Raw genomic sequence first — 23,794 nt, forward strand, 5'->3', positions numbered from 1 at the left:
CAGGATTACTCCTTCCCCTTTAAAGCCCAGAGCTGATCAAGCGCTCGGCCTGTTTAGAAATCTGCCCATGGACCACCCTGACCAGCCACCTAACAGAGAGCCCCGCTCTCTTTAGACCCCCAAGCACAGTCTGGATGCCCTCTCTGAATGGTCACCCCTCTGTGCCTTTGCCACAGCTCCTGGCATCCTGCAGGGCCCAGCTCGAGTCAGCCGCTCCAGGAATGTGCCTAGAGCTGCCCTCACTGCCCAGGCATGGTCCCTTTCCCCAACACTGTGGTCCCCTGACCCCCTGCTGGTAGACTGAAAGCTCTACCAGCAGGGGTAAAAAATGAGGGCATAAAAAAATGAGGATTTTGGTTTCCCCACGTGCCCAGCACTGTGCCCGGTATGCAGCAGTATTTATAAGTGTTTGATGAGTGAATGAATGATGGGGCGTCAGAAAGGCCTGCAACTGACTTAACATTTGGATGGACTGCAGGGTGCTTGCTCTGTTTTCTCGCTTCCCTCTTCTGCACACCCCCTGGCTACCCTGCAGTGGGGGGGGGGCAGATGTGGCGAGGTGGGGTATATTGAGCCTTCACTCACCCTGGCTTGCTCTCAATTGGAGGGCAGGAGCTTGCAAGGGAGCCCCACTGCCTTTCCCAAGAGGAGGCTGACCTAGTTTTGTGGGGAGGGAGGATGGGGGTGGGCATTAATTATTGATTGGAAATCACTCCATACAGAGCTCGTGATGCAAATCCCAAATAATTACCCTCATTAATAACTGCCTCAGCCATCACCCCTGGAATAAATAAAAATCTGGCCAGGGCCACTGTTCTCCTTGTCACCATCCTTCCATCCTCCCCTCTCCAACATTCCACTCCCTCCCTATGACTTAGCACATCATTCATTCACAAGCAGTCATTCAATAAATGTTGGCTGAGCCTCTGCTCTGGGCCAGGACCTGCTGGGTTCCAAGAACACTGAGGTGACACAGACACAGGCCCTGCCCCCAGGAGGTTAGAGCCAAGTGGAAGAGACAGGAGGGTAAACAGATGACTACACACTAGGGTTAGAAGAAGTTTGGATGTTGATGTAAATGGTGCCTCCAAGGTTGTGCAGTATGCAACCTGCACAACTGTACATGGCACAACTGTACATCCTAGGCTAGGTCAGAGGTGCTGAGGTTGCCCAGAGCAGGAGAGAGAGGGATGGGGTTAGAAAGGGTATGGGAAGTCTTCACAGAGAGAAAGCAGATCCTTAACTGAGCTGTGGTGGCTGAATAGAGGTTTGCCAGGCACAAGAGAGGCGGAAGAGTGTTCTAGAAAGTGGGAACAGCATGAGTAAAAAAGCATGGAGGTGTGAAATCCCATGGTAGCTTTATGGAACTTTAAATAATTTGATATTGCTAGACATAGGGTGCACACTGGGGACAGAGGGAGGGAGAGAGGAAGATGAGGCTAGAGAGGTAGGCAGGGTTCACAGGAATCACAGGATCTTGGGGGGTGTGCACTCAAGGGTGACCCACCAGCTCTTGACAATCTTTGGGGCCACAGACATTTGTGTGGACCTTTTTCCCAGAAAAATTCATGGCATCATACCTGCATACTTTATAGCAATTCCATAAGGTTCATGGACCTTCTGTAGTCCTTCCAGGGACCTCCCCCAACCTGCCAGGGGTCCACAAACCACAGCTTCTGTAACTGACAAGAATGCCAGCAATTTTCATACAAAGTGACGACATGCCCAGATTTGTGTTGTAGAGTGTGTTATTAGGAATCACTCCCTCTCTGTCCTGGGCTCTGCTTTCCTTGGGCTGGCTTCAACCCCAGGCAGGCATTATTCCCGGGAGGCAAATGGCCCCAGCAGCTCCAGGCTTAACTCCTCCCAGCTTGTAACTTCTGCAGAAAGAGAGCATCTCTTTTCCTGTAGTTCCAGCAGAAGTCTCAGTGTAGACTCTCATTGGTCCTGGAGGGAGTCACGTCCCCATCCTGGACCAATCATTGAGGCTAGAGGAACAAGCTATGCTGATTGGCCAGGCCTAGGTCATGTGATCTCCATGTCAGCCCACCCAAACCACAGGACTGGCATGGGGGAATTGGTGCTGTTTTCATAGGACTGGGAAAGGGAGCTGGGCAGAACTACAGAGGTGACCCACCTGTCTGGGGCTTGCGTTCCTGCGGATTCTCCAGTGATTGGGTTGGCTGGATCTTCTTGAGGAGTCAGGAGGGAGTGGGTGACATGCAGACAGTTACTGAAGCTGTGCAGGTGATGTCACCCAGACTTGGGAGAGCTGGGTCCTTTTCACAGCTGGGGTACTGAGCCCGCGGGGAGAGAGGGGGCATGGAGGGTGCAGATGGGTCAGCCCAGGGCAGGAGGGGCAGAAGGGAAGGATGGGGAGACAGACGTGAAGGGTGGTAAGTGTGTGGAGCAGTGCCGGAAGCTGAGCATCTTCTCCACTTCCTCTGTGGGGTGGGAGCCCCGGAGTTTGCTGCGGGTTGGGTGTGGGCCCTGAGCTGGGGAATCTTTGTAGAGTGGTTGTTGTCTTCTTGGGCCCCTCTGCTGAGGGGCCTTATCCTCCAAGAGGGGAAGGGACTGGTTCAGGTCCCACAGGTCCCAGAGGCTAGCAGGGTGAGGATTTGAACCCGAATCTCTCTAAATCAGATGCTATGTGCTTTCCACAGGCTTACCCTACCTGAGGCATTTCAGGATGTCAGACCTCCCCAGGAACACATGTTCTGCCCCCCTTCCCATGCCTGCCTGAAGCACCCTTCAAGTCACCCCGTCACCCTCCCTGGGGATGTCTAACTCCACTCCCATTTCCCCATTTTCTCCTCTTTTGCCTCTGGCTTGGGTTGTTCGTTGCAGCTATTTCTTAGGAAAGGAAAAGTCCTCTTCCTCTGGCACCAGGCCAGGTCTGCGTCCCTCGGCTGGCCAGGGTCCTTCTGTAGGTGGCTCTGAGAGCTCTGCCTGGTTCCATCATGCAGTGGGCGGGTCAGCAGGGTGGTTTTGGCTGGTACTGATGTGTCCTGGCAAGGTCAGGGAACCACTGACTGCCCCGGAGATGAAGGACACTTATTACGCACCTACTGTGCCCATCCTGGGTGGGTGCTGGGCATAGGGAGATGAGCTGGCCTCAGTCCTAGGCCTTCGGGTACTTGGGGGTTGTGGAAAGAGTGCTAACTTGGTGTCAGGACACCTGGTTTAAATCCAGACCCTGCTGCTTCCTATCTGTGTGACCTTGGGCGAGTAGCTTCAGTTCTAGGAACCTCCAGTTGCCTCTTCTATAAAATAGGGATAATGTTACCACCCTCACGAAGGAGATCATATCTGTGCATTACCCAGAAGAGCACTTGGCACATAAAAGGTGTTCCATAAATGCCTGCCTATTCACCCAGAATCTAGTGGAAGTGTCGTGGGGCCCAGAGCCATTTCCATGGCCTCTGGGGGGAGGGGCGGGTACCAAGGAGGAAGTCTGTCTGGTGGCCACTGAGCAGGCTGAGGGCAGTAAGGAGCCCCTGCCCATATGTCCCGCCTCTCCTTTCACTGGCCCCTCTCTGTTGCTCTAACCCCGCTCTCCCTCTGTCCTCTCCGGGACCTCTGCCCCTGTCTGCCCATCCCTCCACCCTTCCCTCTCTCAGGTATGCGGATCCTGGTGAACCTGCTTCTGGACACACTGCCCATGCTGGGGAATGTCCTCCTGCTCTGCTTCTTCGTCTTCTTCATCTTTGGCATCATCGGCGTGCAGCTCTGGGCGGGCCTGCTGCGCAACCGCTGCTTCCTGGGGGAGAACGTCACCATGTAAGTGCAGTCCCACCCCCACCCTGTACCCCCCTGCCCCAGGCTCCTGGCCAGCTTTAGCTGGGGGAGCAGTGGCGCTGAATGTTTCCGGGCTAGGAAGGTCTCCACATCGAGACCTGGTCCCAGTCCTTACTTCCAGTGGTGCAGAGAGATTAAGGGACGTGCCCAGGTGAGTTGGTGGGAGGTCTCTCATGAATGGCTGGACACCAGAATGAGCACAGAAGTCCTCTGAGCTCTCAAAATCGGTGTCACCAAGTCCCAGTCCAAGATAGGCCCTTAGCTGCTAATTCAGTACCTAGTGACTCTTACTTAACACATAGTTTTAACTTACTTGGGAATTGGAACCAAAAGAGTGGAAACAGCAAACGAGAAGGAGGTCGGGTAAGAGGGGAAAGGGCAGTTAAGATCCAAGCAGAAGTGATGACAACAAGGACCAAAGAGACAGAAAACCTTCAAAGCAGACATGGAACCTGGCTTTCTAATTACAGCACAGACACTCCTATCAGTGACTCTGAGTCATCAGGGAAAGGTCAGCTCACATGTGGCCCACTTGCGTCTAAAAGCAGTGGGGTGAGCAACTCCTCAGAGAGATGATTGTCCAAAGCTATGTAAACAGAAATCAAGCTTTGGCTCTTGGAGGAGTTGCATTGAGTTGTCTGAGAAATGTGACATCTACAGAATCTCAGCGACAAGGCATAAGCAGCGTCTTTCAGTGTGCATACATGCCCATATGTATCTGGACATGACTATATTTTCATTTTGTTTCACTAATATGCATTAGTGCACTCCTGCTGTGTGCCAGGCCCCAGGGAGACTGAAGTAAAAAAGCGTTTTCATTCATCCTGTCACTCAACAAACATCCAAGTGGCAGCTCTTGCCCAGCCCGTGCTCAGGCCAAGGACGCCGCAGAAGGAGGAGTTCCTGCCCCTGGGGAGCGAGGACTGCAGGAGGGACAGTTCCTGCCCCTGGGAACACTGCACAGGCGTGGGCTGGGCCTCCCTCTTGGCCTGACTGTTGGTTGTGGGGATGGAGATAAGCTGGAGAGCCAGGGGGAAGCCTGGGGAAGGGACTGACCCGCCCATCACTGTGGGCGTGAACAGCAGGGTACCTGGGTAGATCAGGGACGGGGCACCCTTGTGGGTAAGAGCCCCGTGGGGGGCAGGGGTGCCCTCACTGTGTCAGTCATTTGGAAGAGGTGGCCCCTGAGTCAGGGCCCGGGGCAGCAGGAGAGGTCGACCCTGATTCTCCTGGTCTGGCCTTCAAAGATGGAGACGGGTAGGTATGAGCTCTCAGCTTTGGGTTCAGGTCTCATCCAGGCCCCTCCGTCCCATATGGATCTTTCTCTAGGTCATTCCGACATGGCCCCCTTCTCATTATCCCAGCTCAGCCCCGATGTCGCCTCGTCCTGGAGGCCTTCCCTCACCACCCCACTCCCCCAGACCCTCTATTGCCTTATCCTGCTTGATTTTCTTGGCACTCTCTCTGTCTGAAGTTATGTCACTTGTGAGTTTAGTTTCTTGGTTGTTGGGTATCTCTAGACCAGTTTATTTACTTGGTTAGCAAGGATGAAGCGCTCCTGTGTGACAGGGGCCGTGGAGGTGATGCTTGACTTTTGATAACAGGTGGAGACCAGGAAACTGAGGCTGAGAGAGGAGAATCTTGCTCCAGGGCACCCAGCTTGGCAAAGTGAGAGACAGAATTAGAACATGGGTTCCCCTGACTCTAAAGCCTGCCGTGACTGCCCCCCAGGGAGTGTGCACGAAACAGCCTGCCAGGCACATGAGCCCCTCAGGAGACCCCAGATGGTCATTTGCAGTGTTCTTGATGAGCACAGTATCAGGACGATGTCACCCAGCTAGGAAGTGGCAGGGCCCGGAATCTGAGCCCTGGTCTGGTGTCCTCTGCAAAGCATCTGGTCCCTTCTTGCGGATTCTGTCTAGGCATTAATGCACACACACGACTATTTACACCCCGGACAGGTTTTAAAAATGAGAATTGCTCTGGCAGCGTGTCTTGAGTGTGTTTTTCATCAGTGTTTCTTATTCCACGAATGAATAAGAAGCTGGCGAGCCAGCTTCTGTTGATGGACCTTGCGTGGTTTCCAAGTTTTTGCTCTTACATGCAAGCCTGCAGGGAGCATTGTGTATGCTTGCGATCTTTGTGATCAATGGCTAGACTCATAATTCCTAGCCAAAATGTAAGGCATTCCTCAGAGATATTGCGGGTTTGGTTCCAGACCACCACAATAAAGTGAGTCATATGACTTTTTTGGTTTCTCAGTGCATATTATGTTTACACTATACTGTAGTCTATTGATTGTGCAATAGTATTAAAAAAAGAGCATACCCCAATTAAAAAGTACTTTATTACCAAAAAATGCTAGCCATCATCTGAGCCTTCAGTGAGTTATAATAGTAACAACAAAGATCCCTGATCACAGATCACCATGACAAATATAATAATAATAAAAGTTTGAAATATTACAAGAATAATCAAAAGGTGACAGAGACACAAAGTGAGCAAATGCTGTTGGAAAAATGGCACCGATAGATGTGCTCGATACAGGGTTGCCACAAACCTTCAATTTGTAAGAAGCGCAATAAAGCAAATCTCAAAAAAAACGAGGTATGCCCCCGTGTCCATTTTTTTAAAATACTTTTTTTGGTTAAGGTATAAATTACACTCAGTAGCAGGCACAGCTATTAAGTGCTCGGTGAGGTTTTACCTGGGTTGTACATCCCTGTAAATCTACCCTGAGAAACTTACTGTCCCCAGCAAGGCTCCCTCCTGCCCTTTCCCAGTAACCTTCCCCCTCACCCCAAAGTAGCCACTATTCTAATCTCTATCACCATAGATTCCCTTTGCCTGTTTCTGAGGTTTCTTTAGATGGAATCACATAGGCCGTTACCTTTTGTGTCTGCATCTTTGTCTCAGTGTCTGTGAGGTTCATCCAAGTTGTTGCTTGTGTATTTCCTTTTTCATTTTTAAAAAAAATCATCTCTAGATTACTTACTTTTTTAAAAAAATATTTATTTATTTATTTATTTATTTATTTATTTATTTTGGCTGCACCGGGTCTTAGTTGTGGCACGGGGGATCTTTGTTGTGGCATGCAGACTCTTAGTTGCAGCATGCATGCAGGATCTAGTTCCTTGACCAGGGGTCGAACCCGGCCCCATGTTTTGAGAGCGAGGAGTCTTACCCACTGGACCACAGAGAAGTCCCTCCTTCTTTTTCACTGCTGTGAGGATTCTGCTGAGTGAATATACCACTATGTGTTTTTCCGTTCTCCTGTTGATCTGGGTGGTTTCTTGTTCTTTGGCTCTATGGCTCATGAATATTCTTGTCCAAGTCTTTGGGTGGATATGGCCATTCCTTCTCTTGGGTAAATTCTCAGGGGTGGAATTGCTGGGTTAAGGGAGTGCATATGTTTATTGGCTTTAGTAGGTTTTGCCAAACTGTTTTCCAGGATGGTTGCACTAAATGTTTGCTAGCAAAGTCTAAGAGTTCCAGTTGCCCTACATCCTTTAGCAACATTTGGAATTGTCAGTCCTTTAATTTTTACTATTCTAGTGAGAGTGCAATGGTGCCTTATTGTGGTTTTAATTTGAATTTCCCTGATGACTAGTGGTGATAAGCACCTTTCCGTGTGTTTTATCAGCCATTGGTGTATCTTCTTGTGAAGTGTTTGTATGGTCTTTTGCCATGTTAAAATTGGATTGCCTTTCTTTTTCTTATAAATTTGTAGCGGACCTTTATATTCTGGATTTGAGTCCTTCGGTGGATATATATATATATAGCAAATATTTGACTCCAGTCTAAGTTTTCTGTTTTCACTCTCTCTTTTTTTTTTTAATATTTTAAATTTTGTTCTTTTTCTTTAAAAATTTTTTTTTCCTTTTTGTTTTTTATTTTTTTTAAATAAAAAATTCTTTTTGTTCTTTTGTATATTTTTTCTGTTTTTCTTTTATTGTCTTTAAAATTTTTTTTCTTTTTGTTTTTCTTCTGTTTTCACTCTTTAAAATATTTTTTATTTGTTTTTTTGTTTTTTATTTCTTTAAAAATTTTTTTGTTCCTTTATAGTTTTTGTTTTTTCTTTTCTTTTAAAAAATTTTTTCTTTTTTCGTTTTGTTCTTTTTCTGTTTTCACTCTCTTAATGGTGTCATTTGATTGATAAACAGAAGCTCTCAGTTGTAATGAAGACCAGATATCAATCATTTTCCTAGTATGCTTTTTGTATCCAGTTTAAGAAATCCTTTCCTAACCCGAGGTTACCAACTGTCCTCCAGTGTTTTCTTTTAGAAGCTTTCTTGTTTTTATCTTTCACATTTAGGTCTATATTCCATTTCAAATAATTTTTAGTACGACCTGTGGTTGGGGTCAAGATTCATTTTTTATATGGCTGACCGATTGTCCCAGCACCACTGATGGAGAAGTCCATCCTTTCTCCACTGAATTGCAGTAGTGCCTTTATTAAACTGTCAGGGGACCATATGTATTTGGGTTGGATGTCCACATGTTAATTGTTAATGGATGTTGTTGCCAAATTGCCCTCTAAAAAGGTCATGTCAACTTACACTCCCACCAGTAGTGTTTTATTAGCGTGTTTGCACTCACCCCATACTCAATATTATCAGCCCTGAAGTGTTTGCTGTTGGGATGGATGTAAAATGATCTCACTGTTATTTTTGTTTGTATTTTCCTGTGATTAGTGAGGTGAGCATCTTTTCCTGTATGTTGGCCATTTTGATTTCTTCTGTGAATTTTCCATTCTTTTGTCCTTCCCCCCCCCAAGTGGGTTCTTTTTCTTATTGAGTTATAGGAGATTTTAATATGCTTTAGATGGTTATTTTTTATCTGTTTTATACGTTGCAAATACTTTATCCCAGGGGATGGCAAACTCCGGCCTGTTTTCGTAAATAAAGTTTTATTGGAACACAGCCATTCCCACTTGTTTACTTGTTTCTTATGACAGTTTTCATGTTATAATGGTGGAGTTGCATGACTGGGACAGAGACCATGTGGTCTGCAAAAAAATACTTACTATTTGGCCCTTTATGGAAAAAGTTTGCCTATTTTGTATACTATTGCTTGTCTCATAGAAATTTTGTATATAATCAATCTTGTCAACCTTTTCCTTTATAGATTTTGGATTTTATGTGTCTTATACAAGAAGGCCTTACCTATCCTGAGTTAACAAAAATATGTCATATTTTCTTGTGATGTTTTTGTGGTTATTTTTGCTGCATTTATGCTTTTTAATGCACCAGTTTACTATTTTAAATTTTATGATATATTTTAGTTAACCTAATATATCCAAAATATTATTATTTTCAGTGTGCAATCAATATAAACAATTAATGATGAGATAATAGACATTCTTTTTTCCTTTTGATACCATGTCTTCAAGACATGTTTATGGTGTGAGGTAAGGATCTAACTTTTTTATTTTCCAAATGGATAGCAAATGTCTTAACACCATTTACTGACTAGTCCTTCCATTCTCCATGGACCGCAAAAGGTGTCTCTATAATATACTAATTTCTCTTTTATACCTGGGTTTGTCCCTGTGCTCTGTGGTGTTCCACAAATCTTTCTGTTCCTGTTGCAATACCACACTGTAATAATAATCGTACTTGTAGAGTATTTTGTTCTCCTGTAGGGCTGCGCTCCACTCATCTTTATTCTTTTAAAAAATTGTATTGACTATTCTCCCGTTCATATAAATCCTAGAACCATCTGGCCAGGTTTCATAGACAAAAACATGTTGGGATTTTGATTGGGATTGCAGTGAATCATAGATTAGCTCTACGGGATGGGCAGGGCAGGCATTGTCATCTCTGTTTTACAGATGAAGAAATTGAGGTCCAGAGAGGGGAAGTGACCAGCCCAAGGTGACATAGATGGGAGAGGGTGGGGCAGGAAGGTATCTTACCTTAATCTGTTGCATCAGTAAAATTTAGCATTTGTATATTGAGCACCTACTCTGCGCCGACCAAACAGTGTGTGGGTACTAGGGATGCTGAGACCCAGTCCTTGCCCTAAAAGAGCTCCAGCCTCCCAGGGGAGTTGGGTGCATTTTCCCCAAGAGCAATAATGGGGGTGAGTGCAGGGCCCAGTCTTCCCTGAGGCTCCCCCAGGGAAGGCTCCCTCTTGGTGGTGGTGGGGGGACCCTGAAACTGCCCACAGTGGGCAGGTGGGAGTTTCTGTGACCATGGCAGAGGTGGGGAAGGGTGTCCCAGGCAGGGGGAACAGCATGTGCGAAGGCCTGGAGGCGATGGTGGCATGTTGGGCCAGTCCTGCCATGCTGTGTGGCAGTGACCCCTCCCCTTCTCCTCTTTCCCCACCATCACCTGTGGACAGACAAGGGGATGTGGCCCTGCCCCCCTACTACCAGCCGGAGGAGGACGACGAGATGCCCTTCATCTGCTCCCTGTCGGGGGACAACGGCATCATGGGCTGCCACGAGATCCCCCCGCTCAAGGAGCAGGGCCGCGAGTGCTGCCTGTCCAAGGACGACGTCTATGACTTCGGGGCGGGGCGCCAGGACCTCAACGCCAGTGGGCTCTGCGTCAACTGGAACCGCTACTACAACGTGTGCCGCACAGGCAGCGCCAACCCCCACAAGGGCGCCATCAACTTTGACAACATCGGCTATGCCTGGATCGTCATCTTCCAGGTGGGGCCCTCGGGCCTGGCACCGGCCGCCATGCTGGGGGCTGGGGCCGGGGAGGGGTGGGGTGAGCAGCTTCACCTGGCAGGCGGGGCTCTGTGCTGGGGGTTTGCCACCCATGTCATTGAAATGTACCCGTCCTGCTGGCACAACAGGCACTATCATGCCCATGTTAGAGACAGAGCAACTGACGTTCGAAGAAAGGGCTGTAGGCCCTCGGGTGTATTGCCTGATGTCTCTGTGCCTCAGTTTTCTTATCTCTAAAATGGGGGTAATAACAGCTCCCCCCCCCCACACTTGAGTGGCTGAGAAGAATAAACCAGATGGTGCGAGCCGAGCCTAGTGTGCAGTGAGTGCTCAGTCAAGGCTGCCTTCCTGCTGTCGTCAGAAGGCAGGAAGGGGCAGGTGCAGAGGGCGGTGGCTGAGAAGCCGCTGAGCGGTCTGCTTGGCACGCTTTGCTCTGGGGAGCAGCAGGGTCACAGAATTCCGAGCTGCAAGGCGTGATGTGATCACAGCCCGGCAGCTGTGATTTTGGACCCTTCGGCCACGAGAGGGTGGGTGGCAGTGACCTGGCAAATGCTCTGTGCATTTGCCAGGAGCGAACAAGACCGCGGTGCTGGGGGGGCCCAGCGTTCGTCTCGCCCAAGGCTCCTCTGCTTTCCTCTCTGGGAAAGTGCATGGGGGACAGAGTCACACCAGGCTTCTCACAGCCCCCCTCCCGGGCTCACCTGAGCTGCGCCAGCACAGAGCCCTGCCTGGCAGGTGGGCTCTGTTAATCCCACACACTGAAGAAGCAGTCGAGGCTCAGAGAGTGGCCCGGGGTGGGGAGCTGGAGCCGCGGCTCAGGGCCCCCTGCCTCCAGTCCTCCTGCCTTGGTGTGGAAGACTGGAAGGTGGGGGGTTCTGGAGCGAGAGGGGCCAGGTTAAGTCCCTGGTCCACTCCTTCCTGGCTGTGTGGCATTGGGCAAGTGTCCTGACCTTCTGAGCCTCAGTTTCCTCACTTGCATGTTGGGGATGAGGATGGCTGCCCGGTGGAGCCCTTGGGAGAAGTACGAGAGGGGACGTGTGTAGAGTGTCCCGGCACGCGGCGAGGCTTCTGTCTGGGGCACTCCCTTTGCTGCCCGCCTTTCTGGAGGCTCAGCCGCCTCACGCTCTCTCTCCTCTTCTGCTCTGTCCTGGCTGCAGGTGATCACTCTGGAAGGCTGGGTGGAGATCATGTATTACGTGATGGATGCTCACTCCTTCTACAACTTCATCTATTTTATCCTGCTTATCATAGTAAGTGTCAGGGGAGCTGGGGCTCTCTGGGCAAGCTCAAGGACCCATGGGCCAGGGGACCCCAGAGTGGGGGCGGGGGTCTTTGGGAGTCCCCAGGGTGCCCCTTCAGAGCCCGGAGAGCTGAGTGGGAGAGAGCAGGAGGGGCAGTTTTTAAATGCAGCCGAGCAGCAGGTGATTGAGGGAGCTCATCGGGGGTGGCTGTGGAGGCCTCCATCACTCCCGATTGCCTTCATTTCTCATTTCTGGGCGTTTAAGTCCACCCGCTGCTCCTGCGTGTTTCTCTGCCTCGTAGTCTCTGGGAATACATTCTTTTATGGCCATAGCAGGGATGCAGCCTCAGGATGGAAGCTTCTCAAGGGCTCCAGCACCTCCCTCGTTTCCTGGGGCGGGAAGATGAGATGCTGTGAAACGGAAGCCCGGGGCTGCTTCCCGGGCAGGGTCTGGAGGGGAGGCTGAGCCTGGTTGTGAGCTGGTAGAACTCCCTGAAATTCTCGGAGGGACTCCCAGCTCTCGGGCAGCTCTGTCTTGTGGGGGAGACCTGGAGATGAAGGGGTGCTCTCTCCGCCCCCAGAGAGGGCCCCCTGTCTGGCCGGCCCCTCCCACCTTCCCCTGCACAGTCTCCCCAGAACGAGCTCGTCCACTTTGTCATGCCTGACTGCGGCTTCAGCCATAGCACAGTCCCCAGATGTCAAGGTGATTCACTCCTGGGAGAGTCGCTGCTGGCTCCCTGCTGCTGCAGGGCTGGGATCTCTGGCTTCCTGGCCGTGGGAGAGAGCACGCTTGGGACTCGGGGCAGCACCCCATCCTGGGCTGCTGGGACTTTGACCTGGGGGCTCAGGACAAGCTGACCTGAGACACCCCCGCTGTTGGCTTAGCTTCCATGCCTTCCTGGGGGTGCTGGGGCCTTGGACCCATGAGGAGACACCCTAGATAGAAAGAGAGGGACCCAGGCTTTGTTCAGCATTGCCGTCCATCCACTGGCTTGTTCATTCCCTAGCACATTCAGGGAAGCCTGCTCTGCGCCAGGCCCTGAGCCGCGTGCTGGGTACTGAGCAGTGAGTCAGGCCCTCCCTGCCCCCTGGGAGCTCACAGTCTTGTGGGGGAAGATGGGCTACAGCAGACAGGTACCAGACTGCATCTTAGGAGCCATCACAGAAGGAAGCCCAAGAGGCTGAGGGAGCCCACAGGAGGCCTCTCACCCGGCTTGGAGAAGGGATAGGGGAAGTGAGAGGCTTCCTGGAGGAGGTGATGCCGGAATTGAGCCTTAAAGGCTGGAGGGGGAAGAGCCTTCTGGGCAGGGGACGCCTCACAGAGACCCTGAAGCCAGACAGAATCCTGCAGTGGGGGGGACTGTGAACCACCGAGGTTGCGAGAGGAGCCTTGAGTTCCAGAGAGAGGCTGGAGGACGCTTCATCTGCTTCTCCTGATGGACTTAGGGGTGGAATCCGGGGTTGGTAACACCCAGCATGACCCTGGGCAGGACCCTTAGCTCCCTGAGCTCACAGTGAAGCGGGGAACAGTAACGGCACCTGCCTCACGGGCCCTGGGGAGGGTTAGAGGAGACAGAGCCTGCGGCTGCACAGCCCCTGGCATGCAGTACATGCTCAATAAATGTGCCCTGCTGCTATTATTGCTGCGATTATTGGGCCCCGGGTGGCCCTGTCACGGGAGAAAGGGTGCTGGCAGGAGGCTGAGGATGGTGAGTTTTCCAGGTGCTGGGACGCATCCAGCGAGCAAAGGCTGAGTGACCGTGCCGTTCTGTTACCCTCACAACCCTGGCCACGCAGGGTCACCTGCTTGTTTCCCAGGTGTGGACTCTGAGCCCCAGAGAGGCGAGGTGGCTGGCCTGGGCCACACAGCCGGTGAGGGGTCCTCGGCCTTTGCACGCAGGTCCCCAGGGCTCCTTCTGATTGCAGAAGTCCTAAGCTCGTCCGGGCCGTATGTTTTTGATGGGGAAATGGAGGTGCAGAGGGGATGGGGAGCTGCCTAGTTACCCAGGGACAGCAGCCACAGAGGCGGGCTGGGTAGAGGCCGCCAGGTGTGAGCTCCCAGCGGGCAGGGCCCGTGCCCCTCACACACGCCTGCCGAGCGGGTCTCCAGGAAATGCGGAGAGAGCAAATGAGTGAGGCATCTTCTTACTTTAGAGGCAGGGGATTTTCCCAGAGTCCTCTGGGCCAGGAAGCCCCCCCGTCCCCGTCCCCACCTCCTGAGCCCCAGCTCCCCAGCTATGCTGTGAGGGAGAGGAAGGAAGGGGGATCAGTGGCCGGGGCTGCGGCCTACAGGAACCTCCTGGCAGGCAGCCTGGAGGAGGGTGAAACACACGCTGCCCCCTCCCTCTGGCAGGCGAGAGTCTGTTCAAGGCTTAGCGTGTGCCTGGGAGGAGCTGCCTCTGGAAACTGGGGCTCTTCTGCCTGTGGTGGCCCCTGGAGCTGGGCCCTGGGACTCAAGGTGGCAGAATTTCTAGCACTAGCCGGGGAGCCTTTCCCCGCCACCCCATCCGAGCCCGGATAAAGACGCCCAACTAAGCCCTTTCTGAGGGAAGCTTCTCTTTTCTTGTCTGGAGGCCCAAAGTCAAGGCCGCAGTGAGGGCAGGGCTGGGGTGGGACTCAGGGCCCACGTAGCCTGAGGGGGGCTGTGCCTCCCTCCCTGCCCTCAGCGCTGATGTCCCAGGTGGGAGGGCAGCCGTGGCCAAGGCCTAGGGGCCTGAGGGGAGAGGGCTTGGAAGCAGGCCTCAGGGGGGCCTGGGGAGCTGCCTGGGCCACCGCTGTCCTGAGCCCCGGCCTCTTCCCAGAGCAAGGCCTGAGCGATCTTTTCCTGTCCCTATCTGTGCCCGTGCCTCTCCGTCTCTCTGGGCGCTCCGCCCTCCCCTCCTCTCTCCCTGTCTCCACCCGCCCCTGTCACTTTGTGCCTCCCACACCCTCCGTTTCTGTCCTCTCTGAGCCTGTCTCACTCTCCCTTGGTGTCCCTCCTTGCCCTTGTCTGTCTGTACCTCCCTGTCTCTGGCTGTCTCTTTCCCTGTTCCATGTCTGGGATCTGCCCCTGCCCCTCCTCCTGTCTTCCTTTCGGCCTCTGTATCCCTCTGCTTCTCGCCCTGCCTCCGTCCCTCCACCTCCATCGCCGTCTCCCCGTCTCTCTTTCTCCTTCTCCGTCTCCCTCTCCCACCCTCCCACCCCTGCCCCCACCTCCTCTCACCCCACCGTCCCCTCTGTCCCTGTCCTCTCCTCCCGTTGGTCACAGGTGGGCTCCTTCTTCATGATCAACCTGTGCCTCGTTGTCATAGCGACCCAGTTCTCGGAGACCAAGCAGCGGGAGCACCGACTGATGCTGGAGCAGCGGCAACGTTACCTGTCCTCCAGCACGGTGGCCAGCTACGCCGAGCCTGGTGACTGCTACGAGGAGATCTTCCAGTACGTCTGCCACATCCTGCGCAAGGCCAAGCGCCGGGCCCTGGGCCTCTACCAGGCCCTGCAGAGCCGGCGCCAGGCCCCGGGGGCACCCGGCTCCACCAAGCCCGGGCCCCACGTCAAGGAGCCCAGGCACTACAGTAAGTGGCCCACCTCCCCTGGCCTCCAGGGTGCCCCGCGCAGGCCTCGTGTGCCTCTAGCTGGGGACTCAGAAACAGCACTGTTTGCAAGCGTGCCCTGTCTTCCCAGCACAAGCAGAGGTATCCAGCAAGTTCAGAACCCGGATCTTCCCCTGGCAGCTCCAATCCACACCCCTGGGTTCCCTGCCCCCCTTTCCTGACCACCTGCTGGTGCCTGGCCTGGGCTAGCCCTGTGCTTGGGGGACCTAGCCCTGCCCTGGAGGAATCTTCTTCTGATCCCATGTGGGCACAGGGACTCGGGCTCCGCCCTGGGAGCCACGCTCGAAAGAATGAACAATAGCCTGTCCGTAGTCTTGTGAAACTATATATAAAATCCCTCCACCACTGCAGCCTGTCTCCATTCTCACCCCGCTGATCCCCCATGGGTTCCTGTGGCCGCCTGCCTGCTTGCTAGCACACCTGAGCAGCGATGTCGGGCAGCTGGAATGAGAGGGCCGCGGCCAGCCCTGCAGAGAGAGGCAGGGCGTGCTGGGGACACACGAACACTGTGATCTGCTCCTGCCTTGGGGCCGTTTCTCCTGCTCGACTGTAGACGGTTCCAGAGAGTTAGCAGCGTAGGCTTAAAAAGGGGTTTCCATTCGTTTTCTCATCTGTTCTAGAAAACAGTCCTGCGAAGGGAGCAGAGTGAGTAATATTAGCCTCAGTGTTCAGATGGGAAAACTAACGTCCAGAGGGATGAAGGGAGTCACTTAAGGTCACACAGCGTGTCAGTGACAAAAGCTCGGCATTGGGGACGTCAGAGTTGCAGGCTCTGCTGAGCCCACCTCTAGGGGGACGTGAACCGCTCCCATAAGAGGAGGCAAAGGGCCACAGGAGGTGGGCCCCACCCCAGGCCCAGTCCTGCCCCCAGGCGGTGCCCACAAGGAAGTCAGCCGGCATCAGCCCAGAGTAGGCGCAGCTGTGACGGTGGACGGCCCGGCTCCCCGCCGTGGAGCGAGGATGAGGCCGTGTGCCGTGGGAGCCAGCCACCCCCAGGCCCTGCCCCTGCAGGTCTCACGTTCTGGGAACCTGAGGTTCTCGGAGGCAAGCTGGAGAATTCATCCTCGGAGCTGCCGCCCAGCCGCCCCTGGGGGCCAGCCGTCCAGGCGTGGTCTTGGAGGAGGCTCCAGGTGGCCCGTGGGCTGGCCCAGCACGTGGACAGGGGAGCTGGGGTCAGGCAAGGCTGGCACCCCGTGTTTCTGGATGACACGGAGAGGGGTGTTTACAGCTCAGGGCTTCCTGCTGCCGCCCATCGCCCTCTCCGTGGAAACCACGTGGAGAGAAGCCCTAGACAGGCTTCTGGAGGGAGGCCGTGCCCCCTGCCCTGGGCCTTCGTGCCTCCCCCATCTCCCTTCCTTGGGAAACAAGTGTCAGGGGGCCCAGCCCCATGTTCAGTTGGGCTGGGAAGGACTTTGCCGTGACCTCCAGCACTGAGGTGGCCCACCCTTGGGCTTCTGGCCGCCCTACCGGTCTAGAGGGTGACTGAGTCAGAGAGCCTTGTCCAGACGTAGGGGGGTGTTCAGAAGCAAGTGTGGAAATGAACGGTGGACATTACAGGTTTTTCTTTCCCTTTAACGTTATTTATTTATTTTTTTGCTACGCCAGCCAAACCTGCGTATTCTAGGAAAACACAGACAAATATAAAGAAGGAACCAAACTATCCAGAAAGAGCCTCTCTGACACCTGTTTGAAATGGTTCACAGATCACAGGACGTGGGTCCAAGACCGGCCCGGCCTCTCGCACTCTCCCTGGGCAGCTCGGGGGATGACAGCTCCTGCCCCTCCCGGGGTTAACCCTGACTCAGCTGTGCAGGGTTTGGGGGGGGAGTCGTAGGGGGTGGTGCTTCTAGAGCAAGGGCTTGCCCCTGCCCGGGCTCCTGCCCCCTTCCTCCCTGGTGATAGGCCCCCCACACGGGCAGGAGAACTGAGGAATGCCGAGGCCACCTTGGCTTCCTCTGAGGGGTGTCTCCCCTCCACGACGGCCTTTTCAGCCATTTTCCGAGCTCCATGATGTCCTGAAGCAGGACTGTGGGGAGGGCCTGGGGTTCCTGGAGGGTCTTTCGGTGACCGACCTGGGGCCACGGGGCAGGAAGTGACAGGGCGAGGACACCGCTCTGGGCTCATGCCGCGTATTAACCAACAGAATCCGCCCCATGGCCCCGGTGTGTGGGTGCTCCCGGTCCCCGCTTTTCCTCGGGGGCCAACGAAGCCCAGAGGGTGAAGCTGCTTCCCCAGGAACCACGAGCCACTTGGCCTCCAGGCAGGGCTAGCGGGTTCCAGGCAGACCCTGTGGGCACACGCGAGTGGTAACCCAGGTTGGGCCGGGCCTAGCGCGCGCGGGGGCCGCCTCCTGCGGGACCCGAGGCACCAAGCCCGCCCTCGGCTTCTTTTCCAGAGCCGTGCCCCCGACACAGCCCCCCGGGCTCCACGCTCCACACGCTGGTGCAGCCCATCTCTGCCATTCTGGCCTCCGACCCCGCCAGCTGCCCCCGCTGCCAGCAGGAGGCGGGCCGGCGGCCCTCGGGCCTGGGCAGCAGCAACTCGGGCCAGGAGGGCTCGGGCTCCGGGGGCTCGGGCGGCGGCGAGGACGAGGCCGGCGGGCACGGGGCCCGGAGCAGTGAGGATGGGGCCTCCTCGGAGCTGGAGAACGAGGACGAGGAGGGGCAGGCGGACGGGGCTGCCTGGCTGTGCGGAGACGTGTGGCGGGAGACGCGAGCCAAGCTGCGGGGCATCGTGGAGAGCAAGTACTTCAGCCGGGGCATCATGATGGCCATCCTGGTCAACACCGTCAGCATGGGCATTGAGCACCACCAGCAGGCGAGTGTCGGGGGGCGGGGCCCGGGGGGGCCCGGCACGGGTGAGCCCGGGCCTGTCGAACACCCGCTGTCTGTCTGTCCTCCCCTCACCTGGGTCCCCTTCAGCCACGTGACCTCAGTGCCCAGCCCAGGGCCCGGCACAGAGGGGGCGGAGCTCAGGGTAAACGAGTGACCGAATGGCCCCTTGGGGTGTGAACAGGGGGATGTGGTTCCTTTCCCTCTGAGCCTCTCAGCGTGGACACCAGGTCCCCCACAACCCATCCCCCGCCAGTCCCTGCAGAGTCCTAACTTCCATTTGTCGCCTCTCCATGTGACCCTCCTGCCTCTTCTCTCCAAAATGGCTGGAGTGGTCTTTCCAGAGGCTGGGAGTGCCCCTGCCCCCAAACTTCCAGAGCCCCCACTGACCTTGGCACAAAATGCAGACCTTTCCACTGACATTCAAGGCCCTTCGTGCTCCACCTGCGACATATTGATACCTTCCGCAGGTGGGACGCCCTCCTGCCCCTCCCGCCCCCCACTTACTCCCTGCCTCACCGCAGCCCCGTGGCACTGAGGGGCCCCAGGGTTGCCCTGCAAAGGCTGTCCCCCATCTCCCTTCTTGGCCAAACCTGTGGTTTCTTCTGTCTTCAGCTCTGGGTGCGTGGGGCGCAGGGAGGGTGTTGGCTGCGTTGATTGGTGTGTCCCAGGCCCCCTAGGCCATCGGGGGTACTGCTGGGGATTCACAGGTGAGATGAGTTCAGAGAAAGGGTCCCCAAGGGGGGATAGCACATGGAGGAGGGCATGGCTCCTGGGAAGTGGCAGGAGCACAGGGAGGATGTGTACAAGAGGGTATTTGTGGGGACACAGGATGGAGGGCTCTGGGGGGTCCGCACAGATGTCCCCAATCCATAGGTCGCACCCCGGGTGACAGCCTGGACAAGTCCAGCCCTGGATCCATTTGGAAAAACATCATTTTCTGGCTCCCACTGTCCCCCAGCTGCTAGGTGGGGTCCCTCCCTTAACCTGCACCCCTTTCCTATGAGGCACTCCATCTGGCAGTTGGTGACCCTGAGGCCCAGGGAGGGGATGTCACTGGCCCAAGGTCCCATAGCCAGTCAGGGGCCGAATTTGAACCCACATCTTTGTGTGGCAAGACTGACACCACCGCAGAGTTTAGGGTTTCGACGCCTCCTTGGCTTCCCCGTGGCCCTCTTTCTGCAGCCCCCCCACCCCCCGCCCCGTGCCCCGTGGTGGGCCACACTCTCATTTCCCTCTTCATTCGCTCACCAGGCACAGGCTTCATTCAATTCACTTAAATGCGACCCCTGGGGCTGCCGCCACGCTCTGCTCGGAGCTGCCTGTTTGCCACTTATTCCGGCTTAACTAAGTGTCTCTGGGGAGGGCTGGGGAGGCTTTCTGCAGGGTAAAGCTGGTGAGACAGGCAGGCTGGACCCCCTCGCCTAGGGTCCAGCCTTCTGGCCTTTGCCTGGCCCAGCATCCCCGGGGAAGGCCCCACAGGGAGCCTGCGCTGTTGGGGTGCTGGCTCTAGCTTCTGGGTGGGGCAGCACCAAGGGCGCGTGTCACAGTCCTGCTGCACCGGGGCCTGAGCCCCACCCCTGCCAGCGGCTTGTGGAAGCAGCTCGCAAGAGCCAATTTCCTCATACTCAAGGATTTCGCAAGCCCATCCTTATAAACAGTTGGTAGCTTGAAATTGGCCGTGGTGGGAGTATTTACACCGTGGAAATTGACATACGCTGCAAATCAGGGCTATTTTTCAGAGGCCCGTTTACCAGTGTACTACTGATTCCTGCCTTCTCAGCCATCCCTCCACGGCAAAACACGGTGGCCTGGGTGGCTCCATCCTCTGGGTCCAGCTTCCCCCTCTCTCTGCAGCCCCAGCCTCAGGCCAGGCTATGGTCCCTGCCCAAGCCTCCTCAGGGTCTTCCTGCCTGGCCTGTCCCCCCTCACTCCTTCTGCCACGTCCTTTTGGGCAAACTTTCTAGCCTCCCGATGGGGGAGCCTCTTCTCTCTGGCACCGTGGGACCCCTCTTGGTCCCCCCACTGGGTTGCCCTCAGTAGGCACTCTCTGCCCCTTCAGAGGATCCTCCCTGGCTCCTCATCCATGAGCAGGTGCCCTAACTTCATGCCCTTGCCGTCATAGGGATCGGCTCCCTGGCACCTACTAAGCGCCAGGCCCCGAGCCAGCCTGGTGTATTGAGTCCTCACAACCATCCTCAAGGCAGGTATTAACATCCCCCCTCCGCCCCCCAACCCCGGCCGCACTCTGAAGACCACCGCCAGAGAGCTGCAATCCGCCGCCCCAGGTCTGGGCTCCATCCCTGGTTCTGCTGTCGACTGGTAGGGTGGCCTTGGGCAAGTCACTTGGCCTCCTTCGGCCAGTGTCCCCCATCTGGAAATGGGCACACGGACCCCCTCCTCCCAGAGTAGCTGGGAGGGTTCGATGCATCAAGAACCCTGGCGCATCGTAGGTGCCCACTCGTTAGGAAAGATTTGTGAATCTTTTGTTGGAGCCTTACACCACCACCCTTGGGGTAAGTTTACCAGCTGCCGTCTGGAGCCTCAAAAAATTATTAATTAAGGAAAAAGTGAGGGGGAGGGAGAATTTTAAAAATACTCTCTTTAAAGCAGCTCCGAGTGGCAGCCATTGTTTGGCCAAGCTCTGCGCAGGGCCTGCTTGTGGGGGGCGCGGGAAGTTCTGCTCCACGCCCCTAGCTCCCAGACGCTGCTGGCAGGAAGCCCTCCGCCCCTGAGGTTGTTCTGGGCAGCCGCTGAGGCGGTGCCTGCAGAGAGAGGTGGCCCAGGGCTGCCAGGGGGCAGGGAGAAAAGGGGGGGAGCGGGAGGAGAGGCCGGTGAACGCTCGCAGCCCCCCTCCCGCAGAGCAAGTGACCGCAGAAGGGAGGCATCGTGGCGGCCCCTGCCGGCAGGGAGCTTGGTGTGGCCGCCGGGTGGGGGGCCGGGGGGGCCGGCGGTGAGGGCAGGACAGAGCCTGGGCATTGCTTTCCTGCTCCATCTGTGAAGTGGGGCCACCCCGGCCTCTGTGGTCACAGGTGCTCGAACGAGGGGTGAGACTGTGGTTGCCCGTGGCCTTTAGGTGGCCACGGCTGCCAAAATCACAAGGGAGTGTCACCAGGTTCCTTGTGGCCACAGCTACTCCTTGCAGGGACCGGCCTAGGAGGAGGTGACAGGGGAAAGTGGGGGTCAGCCAGGCAGTGGCCTGTGTGTGACCCATGGGGTGGTCAGATGGTGCTGAAGTCGGCATAGCCCTGGAGGGGAGTGGGCCCAGAACAGTCTGTGACTGAGGCTGCGTGACAGGCAGGTGGGCGGGGTCGGCTTGGGCAGCCAGATTTCTCTGTCATCATTTGCTGTCACATATCTTCCCGGTGTGATCCTCTCGGCAGCCCCCAGGGCAGGCGGGGTGAGTGTCTTGTCCCCACTGGGCAGACGGGGAAACCGAGGCTCAGAGAGGCGGACTGGCTTGCCCAGCGTGACGTGGTGAGAAGCTGAGACGCTGAGGTTGAATCGGAGGTTCCAGGAAGCCGACGGGAGGTGGGTGGGGAGGCACTGCTCCTGGGGGCAGGCTCTCTCAGCCCCTCCCTCTCCCAGCATTCGCCCGTCCTGGCCCATGACTCCTCCGGAGCTGCACAAGGCTGTCCTGGAACTAGAGGATGCTCACCACGTCGGACAACAAAAAGAGGGTCAGGCTTTATTCTCTTTTCAGCAGTCTCATCAAGTCACTGCCAAGCCAGATCTGGGGCGACTCTGGGAAGAGGAAGATGGAGTGGCTTAGTACCTGACATTCCCCAGCTCTGTGAGGACTTAGGGGAGAGAGACACCAACATGAACTGCAGTTGGGGAAGGCTTCCTGGAGGTGATGGCACTCGAGATGGATCCTGAAGGACGACAGGGATTTCATTAGACAAAGGAGGGGCAGATGCAGGCACCAGGAGCATGGGCATCCCTACGAAAGGAGGATGGGCACACGGGGCAGGGCAGACAGCCCAAGAGGCCAGGGGCTGTCAGTCCATGAAGGAAGGGTCCTGAGACTGGCTTTATCCTTAGGGCAGTGGGGAGCCATGGAAGGCTTGTAAGCAGGCCAGTGACATGTCCGTGCTGAACTGGAGCCTGAAGTCGGAAAAGTAGTGCAGATGAAGGCACCTAGGCCACGGGGAGGTGGGGCGGGCCAGAGGGAGGAGACCTGGGTTTGAGATCGGATTTTACCACTGCCTGGCTGTGGCCAGGGACAGTCACTTCTCTCTGAGCCTCAGGTTTCCTGGCTGTAACATGGGGATACTATAGGGTAATGTTTGAGCTTAGACGGGATAATCCGTGGAAAGTGCTTAGCACCGCCTGGCACATGGGAGGTGTTTTCAACACCAGCTGCCATTGCTATCATGAGGATGATGTTGGGCTCAAGGGGTTCCTGGGGGCAGCTTAGAGACCCCTGCCCAGCTGGGCCCTTATCTGGCCCTGCAGAAATGACCAGAGGCTGGGCAGCTGGGCCTCCCAAGCCTGGCGTCCAGCAGGGACGAGCTGGCCCCGCCCCTGCCCCGTCTCCCTCTGCTTCTGGCCTCACCTTCAGGTTGCAGCCCCTCCTCATCGGCCCTCTATCCTCCTGCCTCTGGCTTAACCTGGTTTTTCTGCCCTTCGGCACCTCCTCTTCCATGGGGTGGGTCTTTGCCATCTCCAGCCACCTCTCTGCAGTCTCTGCCTGTCTGTCTGTCTGTCTGCCTGCTCTCTCTCACTTTCTGGCTCTGTCTCTGACTCACAGTGTCATGATCTTGGTCCTTCATTATGTGTTTATCTCTGTTTTTCTCTCTCTGTCTTGTCTCTCCACACCCTGCGTTTGCTTCTCACTCCCTGGGTCTATATTTGTCTATCGGTCCACCTCTCTTTCGAGTGTCTCTTTGTCCATCTCCCTCGTGGCTGCCCTGTCCCTCTCCACGTACCTCCCCCTTTGGTCTCTCACTCACCGTGTCTGTATTTGTCAATCTCTCTCTCCCACTCGCTGTCTCTCTCAGAAAAATGCTCGCAGGAGTGATGGATGGTCCATTAGAAAAAGATTAACAGGTGTGCGCTTGACTAGAGAAACAGCTGTTGCGAGGGAGGAGGGGAGCGAGTGGGTGACCTACCTTTTGGGGAGAGCAAAGCTGCGGGCTCCGCATCAGTTGCAGGTGGGCGGGAGTGTGTGTGCAGTGCGTGTGGCCCAGAGCAGGGTGACTGCCATTACGGCCTGTCAGCGTCCAAATCTTTCACCTCTGTTTTGAAAGGCTAGGAAATTGGTGGCTCTGAGTAGCATCTGGGCCCTGGCTCAGCCAGGGATGCCGGGCCTCAGCCCCTCCCCCACTGGGGGCCTCTCTCAGGGTCCCACTCCCCTTTTGGGACCATTTTGTGAGTCAGATGTAATTACAGGTGGAAATGGTGCCTTCTCCTTTTATCTGGCCTTGAGAGGAGCTGGCAGTTTTATTAGATTTCCCAGGCACCAGGAGGGAAGCGGGAGGGTTGGGTTGTTATTTTTTTCTCTTCTCCCTTTGGCCCAAGTGGAATCAAAGTCAGGCGCCTGAGGCCCTGTTGCTTGGTGCGGGGGCTGGGCTGGGCTGGGGTGGGCGGTGCTGATGCTGGGAACTCTCCCGCCTCCCAGCCCGAGTTCGAGTTCGGGCTGGTCCCT

The 23,794-nt window shown here is 55.5% G+C and overlaps 1 protein-coding gene across 1 annotated transcript in view; it reads left to right on the forward strand.

Moving 5' to 3' along the window:
- The window catches only part of CACNA1I (calcium voltage-gated channel subunit alpha1 I), a 104,144-nt gene that overhangs the window by 49,632 nt on the left and 30,718 nt on the right, over nucleotides 1-23,794 (forward strand). Inside the window, exons 5-9 of the mRNA XM_068559602.1 lie at nucleotides 3,621-3,780; nucleotides 10,144-10,459; nucleotides 11,638-11,730; nucleotides 14,968-15,274; nucleotides 17,709-18,130. Of these exons, the coding sequence (XP_068415703.1) occupies nucleotides 3,621-3,780; nucleotides 10,144-10,459; nucleotides 11,638-11,730; nucleotides 14,968-15,274; nucleotides 17,709-18,130 (1,298 nt within the window). The remainder of the gene's footprint in view (nucleotides 1-3,620; nucleotides 3,781-10,143; nucleotides 10,460-11,637; nucleotides 11,731-14,967; nucleotides 15,275-17,708; nucleotides 18,131-23,794) is intronic.

This window comes from Eschrichtius robustus, chromosome 13, assembly GCF_028021215.1.
Source record: "Eschrichtius robustus isolate mEscRob2 chromosome 13, mEscRob2.pri, whole genome shotgun sequence".
Classification (NCBI taxonomy): Eukaryota; Metazoa; Chordata; class Mammalia; order Artiodactyla; family Eschrichtiidae; genus Eschrichtius; species Eschrichtius robustus.